Source organism: Pagrus major, chromosome 14, assembly GCF_040436345.1.
Source record: "Pagrus major chromosome 14, Pma_NU_1.0".
NCBI lineage: Eukaryota > Metazoa > Chordata > Actinopteri > Spariformes > Sparidae > Pagrus > Pagrus major.
In genome coordinates, this window is record NC_133228.1 from 8,253,755 (window position 1) to 8,276,242 (window position 22,488).

Consider the following 22,488-nt stretch of genomic DNA (forward strand, 5'->3'; position numbering starts at 1 on the left):
TGATGAGCTCGATGGAAGGAAGGTGTGCACAATCAGCAGGGAGCCAGAAGCCAGCGGAGAGAGGGAGGGAGCGCAACACCCACATCACACATAACACAGGGAAACACAAGAGACTATGAGGAAGGGGAACACAGGGAAACATAAGGGAAAACCAGAGTCACAGCTGTAACCGTGACATATGAGGCTGCAGGTATGATGTTGATCTCTACCAGCTGATGAGCAGCAGATGTTGTGCTAAACTTTTATTTCAGCTGTGCAAAGCTTTGAAGTACTGGTAGAGACTGCACCTTTTACATTTCAATTTAGCCAAGTCATGTGAAATATGTTTATTTAGTTCATATTTTAATGATTTTGGAGGGTACAGTGGGTAAAGAAAAATCATAGTGTGATAATTTTGACACATACTGTGATTGTGTTATGATTCACGATTAGTGAGAAGTACCATTTTTGCATCACAGTTTCCATTTTCACTGACAAACCTATTAAAATTATGATGATGTGTTATCTATGCCAGAGCATCTCTGCAGCACTACAGTTCTTCATTATAAGGCTGTTTTGTCACACATTTTACCTTTATCAAAACACTGCAGCTTCTGCCATTGGGACGTTGCACTCGGCCATATTGCAATTTTGGTTACTTGAGCAGCCCTGCATTGTATTTTGTTGATGTGCTGCGCAGTATTGTCAGTTCAGGTCAGCATAAGCTGCATGTGCCAAATTGAAACCCAACCAGTACAAACCATCACTGTGGTACTCTGCAGCCCAGCTACTGAAAGCACAGTATGCACCCACACAGTGCTCAGAAGAGGTTTAATCTGCTAAAAAAGTTGAAATACCTGTGTGCTCTATGTGCAAATGCATCTGCATTTTGGGATTGTTATCAAAAAACCATGCCACGTACAAAGGTGATTCTTAAAACATCTTAAATATTGTCCACACAAGCACTGTTTAAAGAAAAAAATGCCATCCATATGAAACTACACAAAAAAACAACAGAGTGAAGAACTTGCCGAACAAACGGGGTGATATAACCCTTACCCAAAAGCCATGTTGGCCAGTTAGAAGCCTGTCAAAAAGCTATTACCAGTAGGGCGCATGAGGAAGAGGGGATCATATGTGTGGAGGGATTATAAAGTTAGCACAGCTTAGGAAAATGTGGATGTGGAGTCCTTCCAGTCCAATTGATGACATCCTAGCTCTTTTCCTAGAGCCATACCCCTCTGAGATGAGATGAGTTTCCTCATCCAGGGAGGATATTACCATCGTTACGTAAATAAAAAAGATAACGACACACCAAAACTCTCTTTTGCCTGTCTAAACGTTAACACTAAATAAAGTTGGTTAGTTTTCAGTGACCTAAAATGCAGTTTGTGTGTGGATAAAAACACATACAAAAAGCTATGTAGTAGACCTCAGAGTGTATATACATACCATAAACACTACTTTGGCTCTTTTGTAACATTTTTAAGGGCACTATATACAGCATATGTTTTACACTCAAATAACATGGTGGACAGTAAACGTAGTACTCCATAGTAAATAGGGAGTGATTTTTGACACAGCCTGGGACATTAATAAATTGTCAAGGTGACCTTTGACCTTCTAACTGTTGGATGTTTTTAGGTCTTTTTAGTATCAGATGAGAAAGGCATAATCTGACAATTGTTCAGGCTATGTGTGTGTGTGTGTGTGTGACATTGTGTTAATTGCGAGTGTACTGTATGTTTTTCCTTTGATGTCTGTGACCTTGCATGTATCTATGTTTGTCATGCTTGTCTTTGTGCGTCTGTGTGCATGCTTGCTTTAAAAATGTTTTTGTCCGTGTGTGTATGTGGTCCTGCCCTCGCATCTGTATATCTGTGCTTGTGTGTGTGTGTGTTTGTGTGTCCCCCTCTGTTCTTGTGTGGGTGCTCCTGTCTGATTGCCATGGTCTCCTTACGCAAACGCTTACGCAACTGTGCAGCCTGGTGGCTGATCTCCCTTTTGCATGTGTGTGTGTGTGTGTGTGTGTGTGTGTGTGTGTGTGTGTGTGTGTGTGCATGTGTGTTTAGCCTTTTCTTGTCATTACCAGACATGACTGCCTCTGAAACCCAACAAGTCGCTGCCCTCTTTGAAGGGAAAGAGAGGATTAGCAATTAATTCGGATCTCTTTTTTCCAGAAACTTCATTAGAGTTTAACTTCCACAGGCTCTAATCTGCTCTGTCGCCGTGACGACGCCCCACAGATACGCCATGCAGCTATGTGTGTGTGCTTGCATGTGCTTACCTTTGTGCGTTCCTGTGTGTCTGTGTTGTGTTATGTGCACATTTGTGGCAACTAGTGTATGTAAGTGCTCGTGTGCCGATGCCTGTGTGTGTCTTTCGTTAGACTTTAAAGCACAAAGTATAAACACGCCGTTTATAGGGAAAACTACAAGGTTGGTTGGTTATTACTACGACTACAATTACTACTGCTGTGTTGCTGCAGTTACTACTAACATGCTACTTACTTATGGTGGCACTTTTTGCTCCAATTTGTTTTTCAAACAGTCCACATTAACATGTAAATGGGATGATGTTGTGAGGTAAAGGCAGAAGTGAACCTCCAGCAGGTGGAGCTATGTGTCTGCACAGAAGATGATGAACCAGTTCCCACATGGACTGTACATACTGTATCTACCTGAACAAGTCATTTCATGTGGTGTTGAGTCATAAAACATTAAACTAAATATTAAAAGAATCTGCCAGAGGGGGAGAAATTGCAGATGAAAGTGTTTTTCTTGGGTCAAATGTGACTTTCTTCTTTTTTACAACTTGGATGGGTTTCATTCTGTCTGCTCAGACAGAGCTACACTGTGTCAACACATTTTAACAGGAGCTTTGAAGAATAGATTTTACATTTAAAATGGACCATAAGTACTAAATTCAGGTGGCTTTTTTTCCCAGCGTGGTTCCAAATTTATCTCTCAAAAGAAGCTGAAAAAAAGCCCAGTTTCTCAAAATTGCCCTGCTGCGATGAAAACAGAATTTCTTTCATTTCCAGTACCAATCCAATCAACATGTTTTAAGATGAGGACATGAAGGAGACAGACACGAACTTAAGTCTGGGGAGATTTTTAATCATCTGCACTGAAAACATGTGAAGTATTCTCATTTGTGACACACAGAGACACAAGCTCACTTCCCAGGGCTCCACTTTAGTTCTTTAGTTAAAACTGTTACTGCGGCTATTGTAACCCCAAAAACAGATAACATATCAATCAAGTAATAAGCTAGGAATTTTGGGAGGTGCACATGAAACTGAGAGAAATCAGGAAATCTTTAAAATCCGCTAAGAATCAGTTTGAATGATGAAAGGAAAGGAAACACTTTCCAGGAATATATGAGGATGTATTTTTGCGAGCTTTATCACACTTTCAAAAATAAAACGAACATGTTACAAGGTATGGTAAAGGCTGCAGGGTATATGAGTGTTTTGTGTGTGTAAGTGTGTGTATGAGTTTGCACATGGCTCACAGCTTCAAGACTCTTGGCTGGAAACATCTACAGCTCATAAATTACCAGAAATCTCAACCCAGCACACACACCCCCCCCAGCCTGTTACGGGTTACTGCCATGTGTGTGTGACACAGGGTGTGTATGCATGTTAATGTTGTTAACAAACATACTGACACGCACAATCTTTCACATTCTGCAGGGTGTCCGGCGGCGAGCTGTTCGACCGAATCGTGGAGAAAGGGTTTTACACGGAGAAGGATGCGAGCACACTAATCCGACAAGTCCTGGACGCTGTGAACTACCTGCACAAGATGGGCATCGTCCACCGAGACCTGAAGGTACTGCACCGCACACACACATACTCACTCCCCTCCCACATTTTCAATCCACACGACTGCTTCTTTCTCACTTGACAGCCAATGATTTACTGCAGCAATAAGGGCAGCGCCTTGACACATGCAGTGCATTATGGGTCATCTTGGCACGTGCCGGCTGTTGGAAGAAACGGGATTGGTCAGAGCGACCCCCATAAGCCAGAACATTGTAAAATGAGGAAGAAAAGAGGGCTATGTGTCAGTTTTAAAGCTGCATTAATATAAGCTGCTCAGATTTTTCTCTTCCACAAAACTTGAAGAATATTTGACTCAACTGAGCAAAAATTAAAAAGCCATGAAAACAAAAATGTATTAAAAGTACTTGATTCTCTCTCTTTCTTTCCCTCTTCTTGTCTTGCTCCTCCAGCCAGAGAACCTGCTGTATTTTAATCCCCAAGATGAGTCAAAGATCATGATCAGCGACTTTGGTCTCTCCAAGATGGAGAGCACTGGTGACGTCATGTCCACTGCCTGCGGCACGCCGGGATATGTGGGTAAGTTAGTGAGTCTTTCTTGGCCTCCATCAGTCTGTTATTGTTCTGCAATTGCAGTTAAACACACTGTTTAGTTCAGTCATCAGGTTTTTGGCTCCATGCACACCACTTCACATGTGGAGAAACCCAAGGCTTGACAAACTTGCTGTGCCTAGTTGCTAAACTAAGATTGGAAAACATCGGGGAAGGGTTTAGCCAACAGGAAATTGATTTGTGGTCATATCAGTGTCGTAGTTTGGTGATGGAGGTCATAGCTCATGTTTTGCTCATTATGTTACAACATGTAATCCAATTTGTTGGATTTCTGCAGGCGTCAATCCAGCAGCACACATGAAAAATTCACAGAGCGCATGTTGTTTCCATCTGACACCATTTATACTTCCTGCATCATCTTTCTTCATTCACTGTGAGCTGGATTGCTCAGTATGTGGGTGCACTCATATGCACATTTTTCTGTATATGTGTGTATGTGTGTTGTTCAAATAGGCAATCTGTGCATCTCACACACACACACGTACACACTCGCCAGTCATGCTTATCACTCCCAGACACACCACCCCCAACTACAAAATCAACATGGAGCCAAACAACGCTGTATGTATGTGTGTGTGTGTATACATATATATTCATTAATGTATTTTCATTATTTTGCGTGTGCATTTGTGTTTGCAGCTGAGTGCGTCTGCATGTGTGTATATGTGCATTTCTGTGTTTGTGTGTCTGTGTGCGTGTGTTGTTATAAGAGACAGATGTTCAGTGTTGACAGCACACACACTTCCATGTTGGAACACAAACAGAGTGGTTGTTCTGACAAACATATAAACTCTCAGATAAACAAATCTGTCATGGAAATGCTGTCAGACAGAAACATAAATAACAGTTTATTGAACTTCTTAAATTTAATTTGTAGCGCCCCCATCAGGCCAACTTTAGTAAGCACAATGAGAGTTCAGTTAATGTAAGTGTTCAGTATTCTTAAAAGTTTTAGAAGTGATATCAGCTGCTCATAAACAGCCAGTTTTTATTATTTTCTATTTTAAAACCTATGAAATTTGACTTTAACACAACAGGTAGTAATGCTTCAGTTATGCACATGTGGTGGCACACACATGCAAAAAATCTCCAAAAAATCAAACCAGCCAGGATTTTACTTTAAATGGTCAAACCTTTATTCTCTCTCTCTCTTTCGTCATATGTCTCTCTTTACCTCTCTCATCCATCCTTCCCACCCAGCTCATTTTGGGCTTCACCCCCGACCCCGAGCCTCCTCGCCCTCCTGCAAAGATTCTCTTGGCCACAAGGCATTTCCACTCCAGACAATGTGTGTCTAAATATAACTCAGAATGCACTAAATGAAAACCAGACCTGAACGATGAGCACATGCATGCTGTATTTTCCTATACTTATGAAGAACTTCCATTGACAAAGTTACCTCTCGGGGTCCATAGAGTTCTCCAACAGAAATCAAATGTGTGGCAGCCTCACAAAGAACTATTGTTGAACGTTTGTTTCCTGTTTTATGGGAGCGTAACTTGTGGTCCAATAACTGATGCAAGTTAAATATAATGCATGAACCTAAACCTAAATTGAAGTTATCATAGTAACACACAAATTATGAGCAGTAGGTCCAGACAGTATAGACTGACATGGAAACTTGGTCGATAAATATAAATTCCTGGAAAATGGCGCGTATCCAGTGGTGACCTTACGCTGTATTAGTGGATGCTACTAAAAATATCCCACATTTTTGAACAGCTCTGTCTTTTTATCAACCTTTCCATTGAGACCTTCTTCATTTTATTTATTTTATTCTATTATTAGGTTATTTGACTAGAACAGAGCTCATTGATCAACAGAACAAAAAGAATTGTAAATGAGCCGGAGTTAGCCTAGAATGCTAATTTTCTGTCCCTTGTTCTTGGTTAGATGTTAAAAAGGGCACCTTACAAATAGAACGGAATAACATATCTTAAATGAATATTCAACATAATATATATGCACCAGGGATTTCTCCCAGATACCAAGTGGATTGATGGCTCTTACTGTGAAAGAGTTCCAGGCAGTGACCTGATTTTGTTGTTTACTTCCACAAAAAAAGTGAGCAAGACCATCTGAAAGCTCATTTAATAAGAAACGAATCCTGGCTCAACGAGATCAACAACAACAGCAGTTTGTTTGGAAAAAATAACAGAGGAGCAACTGAGAAGGACCAGAATGGAGAGTCAAGCTCATGAACAGAAAGTCCAAAGATGGTGCGGTCCCACACAGTGTTTGACAGGTGATTTGTACAAAAACACCAAAGCAATGAGAATTAAGCAACAAAAATTGAGCTAAATGGAGATTTCAGATTACCACCACAGTTTATACATTTACTCTATCGGCACATTTGACTTGCTTATTGAAGTAGTAAGCACCAGACACAATGACCTCATTGTTTGAAAATGTCCTAATTCTAAATCCAGCAAAAAAAACAACACACTCACATACACAAACACCTTCACAATGACTCAGAGTAGACCTATAAACACAGCTAAGTACTCTGATTCAGCACATGTGTGCAAAGTTTATATTTTGCCCCAGATACGAGTGGTATTTCTTCATATCTTGCTATGTGTGTGTTTGTGTGCCAAATCTATTTTCATCCAGCCTTGTGTGTGTGTGTGTGTGTGTGTGTGTGTGTGTGTGTGTGTGTGTGTGTGTGTGTGTGTGTGTGTGTGTGTGTGTGTGTGAGGTGATGTTATGGTGAGCTCACTGTCAGCAGTAATTTGCTCTGTCCGAGGCTCGATAATGAGCTGCAGAGGAAGGTCAGGCCAGGCCATCTGCCTTACAAACACCAGTGATCTATGAGGATAACAGCAGAGGAGAGGAAACTACAGAAGTACATCTGATTTTACAAAGCAGCACATAGCTTTAGGTTGTAGTACAAGAACAAGAGTCTTCCAAGAAATAATAGAATTTAAACCATGACATAATTGCTTTGTTTGGGTTTTTGTTATAGGTCTTTTTCAGTCGTGAGAACCTGTACCTCCAGCAGACAATTTCCCACCATTAACCAAACTGCCATGTGATTTTCATTTGTACAACCATGGAGAGTCTGCATATTTTCTCTGTTTTCAGGCTCATAAAACAGCTACATTTTCACGTAAAAATAGCACAGCACTGTTAACTGGACCTCAAGCTGACAAATAGTAAAATGCTAATAACAAACACAATCCAGATTGAAGCGAAGTTAAACACCAGGCTACTGCAAAATGGAGTCACATTAGGACGGTAGTAGCAAAAATTCAGCATAGCAAAAAACATGTAGCCGTGGCTAACCAACGTTTTCTTTTACTTTCAGCTCCAGAGGTTCTCGCCCAGAAGCCGTACAGCAAGGCAGTGGACTGCTGGTCCATTGGAGTGATCGCCTACATCCTGTAAGTACTGACTGGCATTTTTTGTATTCCATCAGGGAACATGTACACATAGATTTTTTTCTGAGCGACACACAATCTCTCAACTTTTCAGAAAGGTGTTGGTGACGTCACCAATGTCTAATAACAAAATGAACAGCTAGGGACAAAGGGACAGTCTCGATCATATAGCGATTGCATGTGCAGCGTTTTTTCTCTCAGCGCACAGCTCAGTGCTCCTGAGCACACAGCCAGCGCCTTTTCACCCGAGAAAAATGCTATGTGGACACGGGCCATGACACTTCAGAAATGCTGCAAAGCTTCGAAGCTTCAACTTTGTCATGGTGATTGAAGACCAAATCACTATTCGAAGGAAGGAGATGCTGCATCGGCTGTAATGAAAAAGGCAAAGGCTTGCACCTACTCAACACTAGCTTGTCAAGTTGACTTTTGAGACTTTGGAGGTGGGGACTAATGGCTCCTCACATGTCAATCATTTGACTCATTTACAATAATGGCAAAAGTGGTAACCACAAATTTTATAGCATCAAAGCTTCGAATATTTGTGAGTAACTGTCACTGTAGTTTCAAGCCCCAAAAATGGCATCCAATGGCAGCCTGACTGACTTCATCGGATTCCCATAAATTTTTCACCAGAAACCACATTATTAAACACCTCATTTCAGATCAGAAAGTTGGCTGAGCACATCACAGAGTTCTTCTCAGAGCACTTTATCAACAAAACCGCATCTGAAGGTGTTCAGACTGGAGACTCTTAAGTGAGTTAGATGCAAAAATGTTAATTTGTGAAGTTGGGCTTTCTTTTGCTTTGAGACTCGACTCTTTCAACCGTTATAAGTCAAAATGTCTGCTGTGAAAAAGGCTCATTCTCCAGCCTCACAGTTGAGTGTAATTAGCCAGAACAAATGGAAACACCTGTGCGGTTGTGCAACCTTTAAAGACTACAATTGAGTGATGAAAGCGAACTCCCTTGAAACCAAAACAGGTGATCAGTTTTGACTCATGTCTTCAGTATTTGGAGAAGAAATGCATGGTCTAATAAATCAGTGACAGTCCTGATGGATATATTACTGGAGTGGATTGTTGTAACTATATCGCAGTTGCAGACTTGAGACTTACAGTTCTTGAACTTCCATAAAATAAAGTGAAAACAGCTCTGCTTAGACATCTGTGTTTTTTTTCATGTCGGAATCTGTAACAGTGCTCCATCTGTTGAAAATAATTGTCAGACACACAATGGCTCACCTCCCACACAAAACCACTGACTGAGTAGTGATGTATTATAAATTCATGTAACCCAACGACACTTAAGACCACCTTCGCAATCTTTTCTCTAAAAAGCAACTTTGCTAGTTTTTAACCAGCTCTGTATCACTACAATGTTGGTAGTATACACAAATAAACAATGGTAAAACTATCTACCTATTGCCCACTCTTTTGCCTGCAGAAATCCCCCAAATGACAGAAAATGTGCAGTGCATTCTGGTTGTTGTAGGTTTTCTACCTTTTGGAATACCACAGCGCCTTTTCTCGTTTTTCTGTGATTACAAAAATATGTGTGTCTTTCTACGGCATAGACAGACCAGTTTTATTCATCTCTCCAGCGGTGGAATAATTCTTCAAGCTAGTTAGCATTTTTTTTTGTCTTGCACTAGCAGCTGCAATAACAGTTAGCAATGCTAGTAAATGCTAATGCGTCCATGGAGGCTAATGCCCTCAGAGGTCACACAGCACAACTCTGCTCTGTGGCTGAACATGAAACACTTGCATTGGTCCCACATGTGTGTGTATTTGTTGATTTTTCCCTGACTGTCTGTGTGCGTGTGTGTGTGTGTGTTTTGATGATGATGATGTTGCTTGTGTGCCGTCATCAGAGCCAGATGGAGCTCTGCTGAATGGCCTTGTATGGATATAGAGCTGCAGGCTAAGGTTTCTTTTTCTCTGCTTTTTGTTTTTCTTCTGCTGCGTCATCCCCACCTCTTACCAATACACACACACACACACTTTCACTTGCCTGCGTGGGTGCGTGTGTGTCTGTGTCTGTGTGTCTTTAGAGCATGACCGCTAATGTGTATACAAGGCTGTTGATGCCCAAAGCCACTGCTTTAATTGTTTTAAGGTGTGCTTCTCCATCTGTATCCCTATTTATGTGTATGTGTATGTTTGTGTTCGTGTGTGTGTGTGTGTGTGTGTGTGTGTGTGTGTGTGTGTGTGTGTGTGGTTCACCTGACAGAGACATTATTATCCTGAGCGGAAGGTCAGATCAGGGGTCAGAGGTCAGCAGCAGGTTAATGGCATGCAGAGCGTGTGCGGTGGTAGAGAGGAAGGCACAGACCTGCGAGTGCCTCTGATGTGACTGTAAAAGTGAAGGTCTCTCACCCTTTCTCTCTCTGTCTCCATCTGTGTTTGTGTGTGTCACAGTGTGTGTGTGAGTATCTGTCTTTATATGTCTGTAAACCACATGTTAAATTAAGCTTTTTATATAAAAGTGAGTAAAATGAGGTTTTGGTGCAGCTGCCATCTTAGTGGAGAAAGAGTATGAGTTTGTGTGTGTGTGTGTGAGAGAGAGAGAGAGAGAGAGAGAGAGAGAACGGCTCCCTGTTGGCAATTAGCACAATTAGCGTTGGGATTCAGACCTTGTTAGCTTTTAGCTGCTGCTCAGGTGGAAAGATCACATCAGGTAATCAGCCATGATAATCACTTGGGATCTTGAGCATGTGCGTGTGTGTGTGTGTGTGGTGTGGTGTGTGTTCAGCGGGATGGGTGGTGAGCGACGGCTGTGTCTCCAACCAAACGTGAAAGCAGAAAAACAAAAGGGAAACATCTCTTCACACCAGGCAGAACCCGAGTTTCTTACTGGTGTGTGTGTATATGATCGATGGAGTGGAGGCTTAGCTGAGTGGCAGGTGGGTCTTTAAGGAACCAGAAAAATAGACGGCAAGCCTTTCTTTCTTTCCTCTCGGCAGGTAGATTCTTCCCTCCTTTCTTCCTCATGAGTTTCTCTTTTTTTACCTTTGCGTGTGTGTGCATGCGTGTGTGTGTGTGTGTATCGATGGAGAACGGCATTTTAATGAGTTTTTATGAAAATCTCTTGGTGCATCCAGAACTTTCCTAATGAGGTTCAGATGATGTTTTTGGTTGAGCAGCAGCTCTGCTGTTGGTTCACTTGGCTCATTATGGAGAATCAGACTGGAGCTGCGGTTCATTTGTATTCACCAGCACTGCGAACCAGTAATCTCATATTAACCTGATTTAGGTGATACAGCCAACTACTGCCAACATTACGAGTCAGGGGGCTGTCGCATTAACCACCGCTGTGACCTAAATTACTCTGTCCTCTGCCACAAATACAAGCGAGACACAATTAACAATATCACACTTTACATCCAGAGCATAGCTGGGCTTTATGATTGGAATGAATATCAGAATGTTTGCCTGTTATTGATATAAATCACATCAGAATAATACACATCAGATGTTTAGTGCAATGTGCTGTTTTTCAGACAACACATATTGTCCATTTATAGTTGGTGCTAGGTATCAAACTTCCATACTTTTATGGCACAGACCAAATTGCCTCGATATTATCGAATATCAAAAAATGTCTTGTCATCCAATACCAAATTTCAATACCTAACAGGTTAATCAGCGTCAGGGAGCTTATTGTGCCAAGATGTAATAGTGCTGGTGGAAAACATGAGGTTATGCCCAGAGACCGTGTTGTTCATGAACCTTTATGGAAGTCAAGGTAGCGGTATTGCCCAGACCTTATCCAGAGCTGCTTGTGTTCATACTGTTTTGTAGCCACTTGTATCAACAAGCTCCCCAAAATACAAGACAGTCCAAGACTCAACAATGTTCAATGTACAGGGATATGAAAGAGAAGAGGTGACAAACCCATACGTTTCTGTGCATTAATGACAAATCAGTTACCTGACTAATAATGACCTAATAAGTCAATTAATTAATGAGTTATTGACTGAATCAATTAGTAAATGAACTGTTTATAACTTGTTTTGTACGGTAAAAAATGTCTTAATAAATGAGTTAATACAGTGTTTTTCCATTCTGGTCCTGGGGGGTTAGTTTCAGATGTTTCCCTGCTCCAACACTCCTGATTCAAATGAATGAGTCGTTATCAGGCTTCAGCACAGCTTGATGACGAGCTGATCGTTTGAATCAGGTGTGTTGGAGCAGGGAAACATCTCAAACATGCAGGACAGAAAGCTCTCAGGACCAGGATCAGAATAGAAAAACACTGCTTTAATATATCAGTGACTGAATAACGAACAGAATAAATGAATGAAAAAATGAATGAATTAAACACTGAATCACAGATTGAATATTTGTCTGAGTAAACCTCTGTCTGCAGGCTGTGTGGTTACCCTCCATTCTACGATGAAAACGACTCCAAGCTGTTTGAGCAGATCCTGAAAGCCGACTATGAGTTTGACGCACCGTACTGGGACGACATATCAGACTCAGGTGAGCCTTTGTATTCATCCTCTTCCTCCTCTTCTTCCTCCTTCTTCTGCCTCCTTGACCATTTTCCCTTCCTCAGTCCACCATGTGGCACATATGGACCACACACCACATTCCCATCACAGCCCCTGACGTCATTTGCCTGGAATTAATGTATTTGGGAATGTGTGTCTGTGTCTGTGTATGTGAGGACTTGGGGTCAGTCAGCACCACAGCTATGTACGAAGCCTGGCAGTAAAATCAGCTTGTGTTTGCTGGAAACATGTTCGAGACTCCAGCAAAGTTTTTGTGTGTGTGGAGATAAAGTAGCATTTATGTGCTGTCAGGTGAGGCCTTGTGTTTCCAAAATAAATCAAACAGACGGTGCTCAGAACAAATGGCAATCATCCAAACCAGAGTTAGATTGGTCTTGCCAGACAGCTGCATTTTGCAGATTTCTGCTATTTTGTACCAAAGAACCTCATAAATCCAGTGTTGGGATGAGCTAATTCTAAGTAAGATATCTCTGTCAATCAATCTAATCTAATCTAAAATCTATGGGGTTGACAATATCAGGAGGCTGGTGGACCACATTGGTCCAGACTGAAATATCTCAACAACTATTGGATGGATTGCCATGAAATTGAATACATTCATTGTTCCCAGAGGATGAATCCTAATGACTATCCCCTGATAATCATTAGATTCCTCTTTGTGCCACAAAGAGGTTGACTCATGTGGGTATGAGAAAAGTGTCTCGGCAACTATTGGATGGATTGCCAGGAAATTTAATGTAATCATGGTTCCCAGAGGATGAATCTTAATGATTTTGGGGATCCCCTGACGTTCCTCATGCACCATGAGGGGATTGGCATGTGTTTGTGAGTGAAGTGTCTCTGTAACTACGGGATGGATTGGCATGACATTTTGTGTCGACATTCCTGTTCCCCTGAGGATGAATTTTAATAGCTTTGATGACCCCTTAAATTTTTACCTGTGAAAAATACCTCTAAAAATTAATGACACTCCCATCAGGCTTAGCTGTACTTTAGTGCTAATTATCAAATGTCAGCATGCTAACATGTTAAGCTAAGGTGGTAAGGATCGTAAACATTATACCTACTCATTATACCATTATACCAGCATTGTCTTTTGAGAATGTTAGCATGCTGACCCTAGCATTTAGCACAAAGCACTGTTGTGTCTAGGTACAGCCTCACAGAGACTCTTAGTCCTGTTTTTTTGGAGAGATGTTTTACAGATGCCAGGTTTTCAACAGATGCCACTCTGCACTCCTTGCAGGTGTACATTTGCACAAGCAATTCAAATTCATTGCTGTATCAGGTTGACATGGTGTTTGTGTGTCTAAAGTTATTGACCTTTTATGGCCCTTTTGATGCCTTTTTTTCTTCCAGCCAAGGATTTCATTGGCAATCTGATGGAAAAAGATCCAGCCAAGCGTTTCACCTGTGACCAGGCACTCAGACACCCCTGGTGAGACACATACACACAGAATGTCATACACAGGCTAACAAAATCAATACAGATATTGATGTACAGTAAGAAGTTTTAACAGAGGATTTGTGCATGTGTGTTTGCGTGTGTGTGTCTGTGTGTATACCAGGATCGCCGGCGACACAGCACTCTGCAAGAACATCCATGAGTCAGTCAGCAGACAGATCCGAAAGAACTTTGCCAAGAGCAAATGGAGGGTAAATGTTGTTTACTGCAGTTTGTGGTTTTGGCTCCATTGCAGCAGATTTTGTATTACTCCAGCTCTACTCCTTAAACAATTGTCTATGTTTTTAGAAGATGAATCACTTCGTCTTAAAAACCTGACTCACCATATTGTCAGGGTTTACCGTCATTGTCCACTTTTCTTCTGATGGTCTGAGAGGAAGAGAGAGTAATCTGCAGACTTAAAAACAAATTATTCTTTCTTTAAGAACTGCAATTCAAACAATATGTGAATTTCACCTCTGGGTGTTAATAATTCATCTAGCTTGCGTAATATGTGAACCTCACATGTTTTTAATGGAAGATAAACTGCAACAGAAGACCATATCATGGTCTTGGTTGGTTGTGCCAATTCATTGAAAGCAGATTCTGGTCTGTAACTTCAAAGCCACGACCAAATGAAACATCACATTTTTTTATTTTTTGAATCTAATAATTTTTAAAGATCCCTTTATCCCCATAATCCAACTTCTACTCAGGAAACAGTACATTGATAGTGTGGCAACCTCATGCCAATAGTAGAAGTAAAACCTTGATGATAAAACATCACACATTTTTGAACAGTTCTGCTCCTTCCCACCTCTTTCTAACTGATATTCATTTAGTTTACACCCCTCACTGTTATGTCGCATCAAAACATCCTATTTTAACAAGAGACACATTAAATAAACAAGATGCTGTAAAATGTTGTGTATGATACACAGAAACTGGGGCAAAGTGAAAGCTCTGTGTTTCTTTAACTTCCTTCCTCTCCAGCAAGCGTTCAATGCCACTGCCGTGGTTCGGCACATGAGGCGGCTGCAGCTTGGCAGCAGCATGGGAAGCAGCATGGACACCTCCAACCCGCCGAACAGGCCGAGCCAGACACAGAAGCCGGTCCAGGCGGGCCAGAACCAGCCAGCTCAGAGCCAAAACACCGGCCAGGCGGCGCAGGGCCAGAGCACCAACACGGCCGCCAGTAAAACCTCTTCCACAGACAACAACATAGCAGCTCCTCGCAAGGAATGTGAGTATGAATCAGTGGTATCGGTAGCACCAGAGAATCAAGAGAACATATGTGCACAACAAAAAGTGGATACTTGATCATTTGCTCCGTGAACAGCAATTGTCCAATCTTAGCTCAGCAACCGCAACGAGGTACAGCAGTTCTTTCATTCTGAATAAGAGTAACTAAGAATCTAATGGTAATTTTGTATATTGTTGGAATAGAAACCATAGTAACAGTATCTATATATCATAGCAAACAGTCAGTTACAACTTTATTAAAAAATATATATGCTGCTGATCATCTTCTGACTCTTTCCTCTCAGGTGTAACTGCTCCGGTCACACCCTGCAGTCTGGCATCAGCAGCTTCTTCTCCCGCGACAGGGGCCGAGCTGAACCGGCCACACCCCTCAGCGGTTCCCGCCCCGGTGCTCACAGAGACCAAGTGACGCCAGGTCCCGCGGGGAACCAGCTGGGAGGCCACAGCGCTGTGAGGCAGAGAGACGGAAAGAGATGGAGGACGACAGGAGAGGAAGAGGATGCCCCCTCTTCTTCTTCCCTCCCTCTCCTCACTGCTTCTCCACTTGGATGCGCCCCCCCAGCCAGTTCCCCGCCCTGCTCCCGGGAGAGCAGAGGACTTTACCTCCACCCCACCGATACGGGCCACAAAGCGCCATACTGTACGCCCAACACCCACCCACCAGGACGCCGTGTTGAATTCCTCCTGCCACAGCAACAGCACGGCCACTGACTGTCATTGAGGATGTTCGTACGGCCGGCTGCGAATGGTTGCTGTTTAATGATGACTGGGTGTCTACTGCTGCGAGTTTGAGCAGTAATTGGTGGTTCACGGTGGGGCCGCTGGTATCATATTATTCACTGTCAGTCAACATCAACTTCCCTCTTGAATCTGGTCTTTCCTGCGTCACTTTATTTAGCTTTTTTCCAAATTAGGTTTGACTGTTGGCAAATGGATTGTTTTATTGTTTATTATTACTGTTCATTTTAAAGGTGGTATGTGTACATTTTAAAAAGCAAACATCATTGTCAGACTGATAATGCTACTTTGGTATAATTACTGTAAATAAATCAGACCATGGCCAAGACGATTGGTCACCTCTACCTCATGCTATTACAGCTATTAATTGTGCGTTTATAAGACCCCATTTCCCATAACCCCCCTTGTTTTCTTCTTGTTTCCACCTCTCCAAAATCTCTGAATGCTTTGGCTCAGTTCGCTCTAGAAGAACAGCACCCTCTTCCCGTTACGTGCCATAAAATAATCCAGCAAGATTTCCCTCCAAATCTGAGCTGGTGACTGCGTCAACACAGAGTAGAGGCTGATTGGTCTTCTTAGTGATGACCTCATTTGTTTACACCAATTTTACGAATGTAGATAACTAATGTGACGATGATTTGTTCATGTTAAAATCAACACATATCACCTTTAAGACATTTTATATGTCTTTCTGGGCTTGTTTGTTTGTTTGTGCTTTAAGAAGTGCTTTAAAAGTACCATACGACTGTTGAGATATGAAATCATGAGTAAGCGCTTTACGTATTTTGCACAGAGAGGGTCAGATATTTCTCAGACACAGATTAGCCACCATCCACTTCTGTTTATCAGAGAGTAGAGATTGTAAACCTTTATGAAAAAAAATAGCCCAGAGTGGATGTCTGAGCATTGTACAACTTGCTTATTGTCTGAAAGATTCTGATTTGTTTATTATTTTCTTACTTTATAAGATTTTTATAACAATCACCCTTTAAGGGACACACATACAGGTTACTATGAAACATGCAGCAGGTGTAGGATATGATAGTGTAGGATAGATAGATAGATGTATTACAGGAAAACTGCCTCCAGATGAGAATGTTAGCGATGGGAGCTCGCCCTTTGATTTCCCAAACCAAGCAGCCACAAGCAGCGCAGTGCCGTTTCAAGGTTACACACCATCTCTGAGATATTTAACTGCCTCCCACATGGGTCCTCAGAGTATTTGGCCTGTGTGAAGGCAAAGATGGAGAAGCTGCCGCATGCCGCTGTTCCTTCCCCCCTCTAAAGAAGCCATGATCTCACTCTTTCGCATCGTCAAGCACCCAGTTCAAGAAGTGCTCAGGGAAAACTGCAGCTGCACTGTGAGCTGGCGAATGCCGATTTCCTGGTTTAGGTTGTTCTGTCAGTGTTAGTGGTTCAGGCATCACAGTTAAAGATCCAGGGCTTAAGACATTAGCTCCGTCCTTCTTGCAGTTTTGTACGGACTCGTGACTTGAATATTGAAGACAGACTTTGGGTTCAGACTATTCCAACAAGGACTCCAAGGTGTTTTGGACTTGATTATCTTCGCAGCATGCACAGCTAGTTCTGTTTTCTGTTTTGTTAATGCAATCCCCAAGCCTGGAACACTTCATTGTGGACAAAACCGCCCAAACAAAACGATAGCTTATTCTTTGATGTTTCCAATGACCAGATAACAGATGGTTTTATGACCAAAATCCGCCGCCTGGTGTGCAGAACTTGGTTCTCACAGTCAGTGAAAAGGTCCAACCCTGACAAATGTAATATGGTTTGTGATCAGGCCAACTCGTAGAAAATGAATCAGCCGGCACGAAACATCAGTGAGACTTATTTTAGGTCAAATTTGAGGATTTAAGGTTTTCATTTCAAAATGGATCAAATGACTGAAGTCCACAGCTTGGAGTCACGTTTTAATTGATGATCTAAGATTAATATGGCGTTACTCAAATGTCACCTTCTCTAGACTCTGACATGGTAACAGTTGAGATTGTGTCACTGGTTGTAATGGCCTTTTAGACATAACTCAGAGAGCAGAACTGCACAGTGTTGTCTGCTCACTCACATATCAGATTGTCACGTCTTTATCAGATGCAATTCTACTGATCCCTTTATTGTGAGTTGTCGCCAAAGACCAGCGCTAAGTATGAAGACAATTTGGTTCATTCTACATGATGAATTGATTAGAACTAGTCAGATATGAAGCTGTTTAAGACACAAGAGAACTAAAACTAAGGGCTGAACTCCAAGAAATCTATTGACCTTTGATCCCTTCTTGATCTTTTGCCATTGACCTTTTTTTATTATCTGCACAGCATGGTGCTGAAGAGTATCTGCAAATGGATTCATAGTACTTGTTTTAATCTGTCTGGCATGTCAGAAGAGTGTGAGACAACAGCTGGATGGAGGTCACAGTCAGGTAAAAATGACAGTAAATCAACTCTCACCCAAGCTTTCTGGAATTCACTTCTGGCCCGGTGCGTCGTTGTGTGTATTAAGCTCTGCAAATTTGGCACTGACATTGGCTCAAACATAAAAAAACATAATAGACATTTGTGAATGTTACCCGATTTAAATCTGTGCATTCATGTTGTTCTGTAAGAGCAGCACCTCCTTCCTTCAGTCATTTCTGCAAGGACAATTCCAGCCTGTTGGACTTTCTGCTCTTCCTACAATACTTTACAACCTCCCTCCCCTATCTTTAGCTCTCAACCCTTAGCTTCAACTGAGGACATAAATCTTTAAAAATGAGTCACAAATATGTAGTTTGAATTTTTTTGAAAGGCTCAGTAATTTACAAAAACAGCTTCAGCAAATGTTACTTCCAACAGGAATAAAAAGAGCATTTGTTGGGGACTATTTTCAGCGGTGGATGAATACACATTTGTTGCGTTACTAGTGTTTGCAGCAGCAGAACAGTGTATGTGATGTCATAAAATAAACTACAGTGCCCATGTTCATAATAATGAAGTAACATGGGACCAACAAAGGACCAAGATATTTGCTTTGTTAACAAGCAGAAACCAAACTTACTGTCCATGTGACATCTTATCACGGCGGATATCGTCCATTTAAACAGTTAAAGGGGCACAACAAAAAGTTTTTTAGACATATATTCTTGAACTGTAGGACCTCTAGATGGGCATTTTGATCCACCCCAGCAAAACTCAAAATACACGCCTGTTTTTCTCCCTAATGTTAAAACATATAAATGTAAACACATGACTTTAAAGTACTTCTAAAAACTCATGTTCGAGAGGTTTAGACTTGATCTGTTAACCCCTTCCTTGTATCAAGAGAGCTGTCTCTGTTTATAGGCCCGTAAAAAAGTTGTAAATGCACCTTTAAGTCAGAATCTCTAAATCCGAATGATTTCAATGGGATTGAAGAGATATTGTCTCTGTTAGCACAGCTGGTGATGGTTTACACTGACAGTGACAGATGCCTCACGGTGTAAATTATGCTGTTGATAGAAGGAGCGAGCCGGAGAAGAGTTGGTAAAACTGATTTATAATTCAAAAACCTATCATCATGCAGGAATTGTCCTTCAGCAGAACATCTCGTTCCACTCAACCCATTTATGTGTACAGGCTCCGAACACACACACAGATCTACTGCGCTGCTGTTTAAGTACTTAAGCATAAATTGTGACACTTGAATATGTGCTAACAGCGCTGACATGCTTGTTGATTTGACTGAAAACACTGCAGTTACTTTATGCATGTTTGCCTAGCAACTAATCCAGTCGTAGTAGAGTTTAAGTCCAATAATTTTGGTAGAGTTAATGTAGGTGTGTAAGAAAAGGCCATTTAGCCTGATTTATGTTGTTATACTAAACACACAGTCATAGACAAAGCTAACGCTTTAGTGTTTCTGACTGAATTACGGCACCCATGTGTCTCCTGCTGCACGGCTACACAGTTCACCTTTCAGAAATATATATTCATTGTGACTTTTTTACAGCAGGGTTAGTGTTACATTTTTCTCTCTTAACCAAACTCTTAAGTCGATCCATGTGATTATCCATGTGTTTCTTAGGGGAACTTTTGACCATGTAAGGGCTTTATTCCAATGATCACCTTAATCTAATTATTCACTGTAACCATGTATACGTACCCATTGATTGCTATGCATTTTTTAAACATTTTTAAGTGTGTCGTCAATGCTTTTTCTTGGAAGTTGGGGTCAGGAAACAAAGGAAACATCAGCACCTGTAGTTAAATTAAAGATTTAGACAATTAATTATTATTACTGAATGAGCTACATTGTGAAAGTGGTGTACTGGGTTTTTTCTCTGGCACAGAAGATGTTAATGAATTGTCAGCCAACACTGTAAGAATATGTTTCATTAAATGTGATGTCTTGAGTCTGGACGTTTGGGTTTTTTTGAATGTATTGTGAGGCAGGCAGAGGGTTCAGGTTCATGCTGCTCAGTGGTTTTATGTCTGCTGTAAAAAAAAAACAAAAAAAAAAACTGTTTTCTGAATGAATCTTTCCATGTTTAAAGTTGCTACTGTAAATAGATTGTGAATATGAATGATCATTTTCAAGATAATATTTACAAATGTTTGCTGTTCAGGCATGTGAGAGTGACTGAGTGAGCGAGCGTGCGTCGAGGGAAGTTGATTGCACTCTCTATGGAATGTTTAATGTAAAAAAAAAACAAACAAAACAAGCTAAAACCCCCTTTACTCCTTCCTGCAGTCTGCTTTCATATACTGTCCGGCGCTGTCTGACTGCCACCTGCAGCGCTACACAGTGCAGTTTAACAGCATCAGTGTTCCAACACCACTTCAGTGTCAGTCCAACTAAAAAGTGAACTCAGGCTTACGTTTTTTTTGCCATTCTAAAGGAAGAAATCCAAAGCTGTGACCGACTCAAAACACACTGTTATTAAGGACGAGGGGCGACCGCGGCCTGCTCTTGTCCGCTTCCCCCACCCATCCCTTTGAGCTCACACACTCTTCGGACCTTTTTTTAACGAAGACGCCGCTGAAGTGCATCGTCACAAAAGATGAAACACAAGCATGTGGAAAAAAGTGCTTCAAGAATTCAACTTCACCATGAGTGTTTGCATAATCTTATATGCCCTTGTATGATGTTAGTATCTCTGTATTATGTAAAGACGTACACAGGTTGAGATGTTAGAGCCACGAAAAGCTGATTAGAGTTTCAGTTCTACAAACAGTTTCATGAGGCAGAAATAATCTCTGTTGTTGTAACCTAGCTTGGTGGCATTTAGTACGAGAACTGGATGCCACGTTCCAATATGGTGCCCTATTTATTCCACTGAGCGTGGCTCTAAAGCTACTTAATAGAGTGACTTACTACTGATTCGCTGTATACGTAAATGCCATGTAGTTAAATAATTAACTGACTAATGTGTTACTTATTGATAATAGGAAAGGTAATTTATATCCCAAACAAACAAAATATAGCCCTGTTGTTAACTCTCCTTCCGAGGTGTTCAAGTACATGCAGCTAATGGCTATATACTTTAATTTAGGCTACTTAGTTAGCGGTCTTCATCATGCTTAATTTACACAAGAATCTATTTGCTATATGGTCTAAGATCAAAAAAACTAGTCATGGAATTGTTGCCAAATGCTTTAGCAGCCACATTATTAGCATGTATATTAGCATTCTAGCAGCAGTGCTTCAGTCTGGCTTATATTAAACATTGTCCTTTACCTCTGCCCTTCAGATGTGACTCAACTAATGAGAGCAGCTCTGCCTCTGAGAGTTGTTTGTAGAGCTAAAACTTTATACAAGCTGCTTTTTTGGGACCCGGTGTCTCCCTGTGGGTGTCCTTGTCCGGAGCCTGCTGACTTGGCTGGCTGTATTGTATTTACTCTTTGCATGTGACCACGACAAACTCCCATTCTGTGCACTGTCGTCACGACACACTCATGTCTCGGAGCGGGCGCCGCCCGCCGCACTTTTTGTGCTGTGATGATGATGATGACTTTCTGTTAATGGGGCTTGTATATCAGATGCCTTCGACAATCATGTGCACATATCAGAGTTACCATGACGACACAGGCCAGAGCGACTGATTGTGTTTTGTTTGTCTTTCTCCTGGAATAAATCCCGAATGATCGTAATTTCAGTCTTCACTCGTGTCCTTTTGTTTTTTTGTTCCTGTGTGTTTGTATGCATGTCTCAAACAGGATAGGGTCGTCTGATTAGTACGACTCATTCTCAGATTTAGGACTACACTTCCTACAAATGTAAACCCATGTGTGTGTCTCCGTATGTTTGTACTCAGTATTTTAACACTCACAAACTCCAGGATCCATGTATGCGGAAATAAAGCAGACACCAGACACTCTTTACCACTTTGACCCACATTAAGCCTATATACATGCTGTACAGCAGATGTTTAGCAGACAGAAGACAGATGCTGCAAACACACATGTTGGGATACTTTACTGAAGCTAAAGTATTGAAAACACATTGTCTACAGATGTTACTTTGCCATAGAAAGTATGTTCAGCCTGAAGGGGTTCTCCTTGGGTTTAGACACCAGTATCCACACTTTAAGATTGTGCAGTTGCAACAAAGGGTTGAGTCAGAGTTCAGATAAAAACGCATGTTTACAGCCATGAAGAAAAACTAGAAACCCCTCAGCATTTTTGCTGTATCAGTGTTTTTCTGTGACAGGAGTTTCAAAATGTCTTTGAGTTCTCACAGCTGCCCAGCATCAGTGTGGGTGATTCTTATTGGTAAGGTTTGGACTGAAATAAGCAA

The 22,488-nt window shown here is 41.4% G+C and overlaps 1 protein-coding gene across 1 annotated transcript in view; it reads left to right on the forward strand.

Moving 5' to 3' along the window:
• Positions 1-15,391, forward strand: part of camk1da (calcium/calmodulin-dependent protein kinase 1Da) — a 55,824-nt gene extending 40,433 nt beyond the window's left edge. Inside the window, exons 4-11 of the mRNA XM_073480838.1 lie at positions 3,677-3,815; positions 4,219-4,345; positions 7,686-7,761; positions 12,131-12,243; positions 13,635-13,713; positions 13,844-13,931; positions 14,713-14,962; positions 15,267-15,391. Of these exons, the coding sequence (XP_073336939.1) occupies positions 3,677-3,815; positions 4,219-4,345; positions 7,686-7,761; positions 12,131-12,243; positions 13,635-13,713; positions 13,844-13,931; positions 14,713-14,962; positions 15,267-15,391 (997 nt within the window). The remainder of the gene's footprint in view (positions 1-3,676; positions 3,816-4,218; positions 4,346-7,685; positions 7,762-12,130; positions 12,244-13,634; positions 13,714-13,843; positions 13,932-14,712; positions 14,963-15,266) is intronic.
• Positions 15,392-22,488: the final 7,097 nt, after the last annotated feature.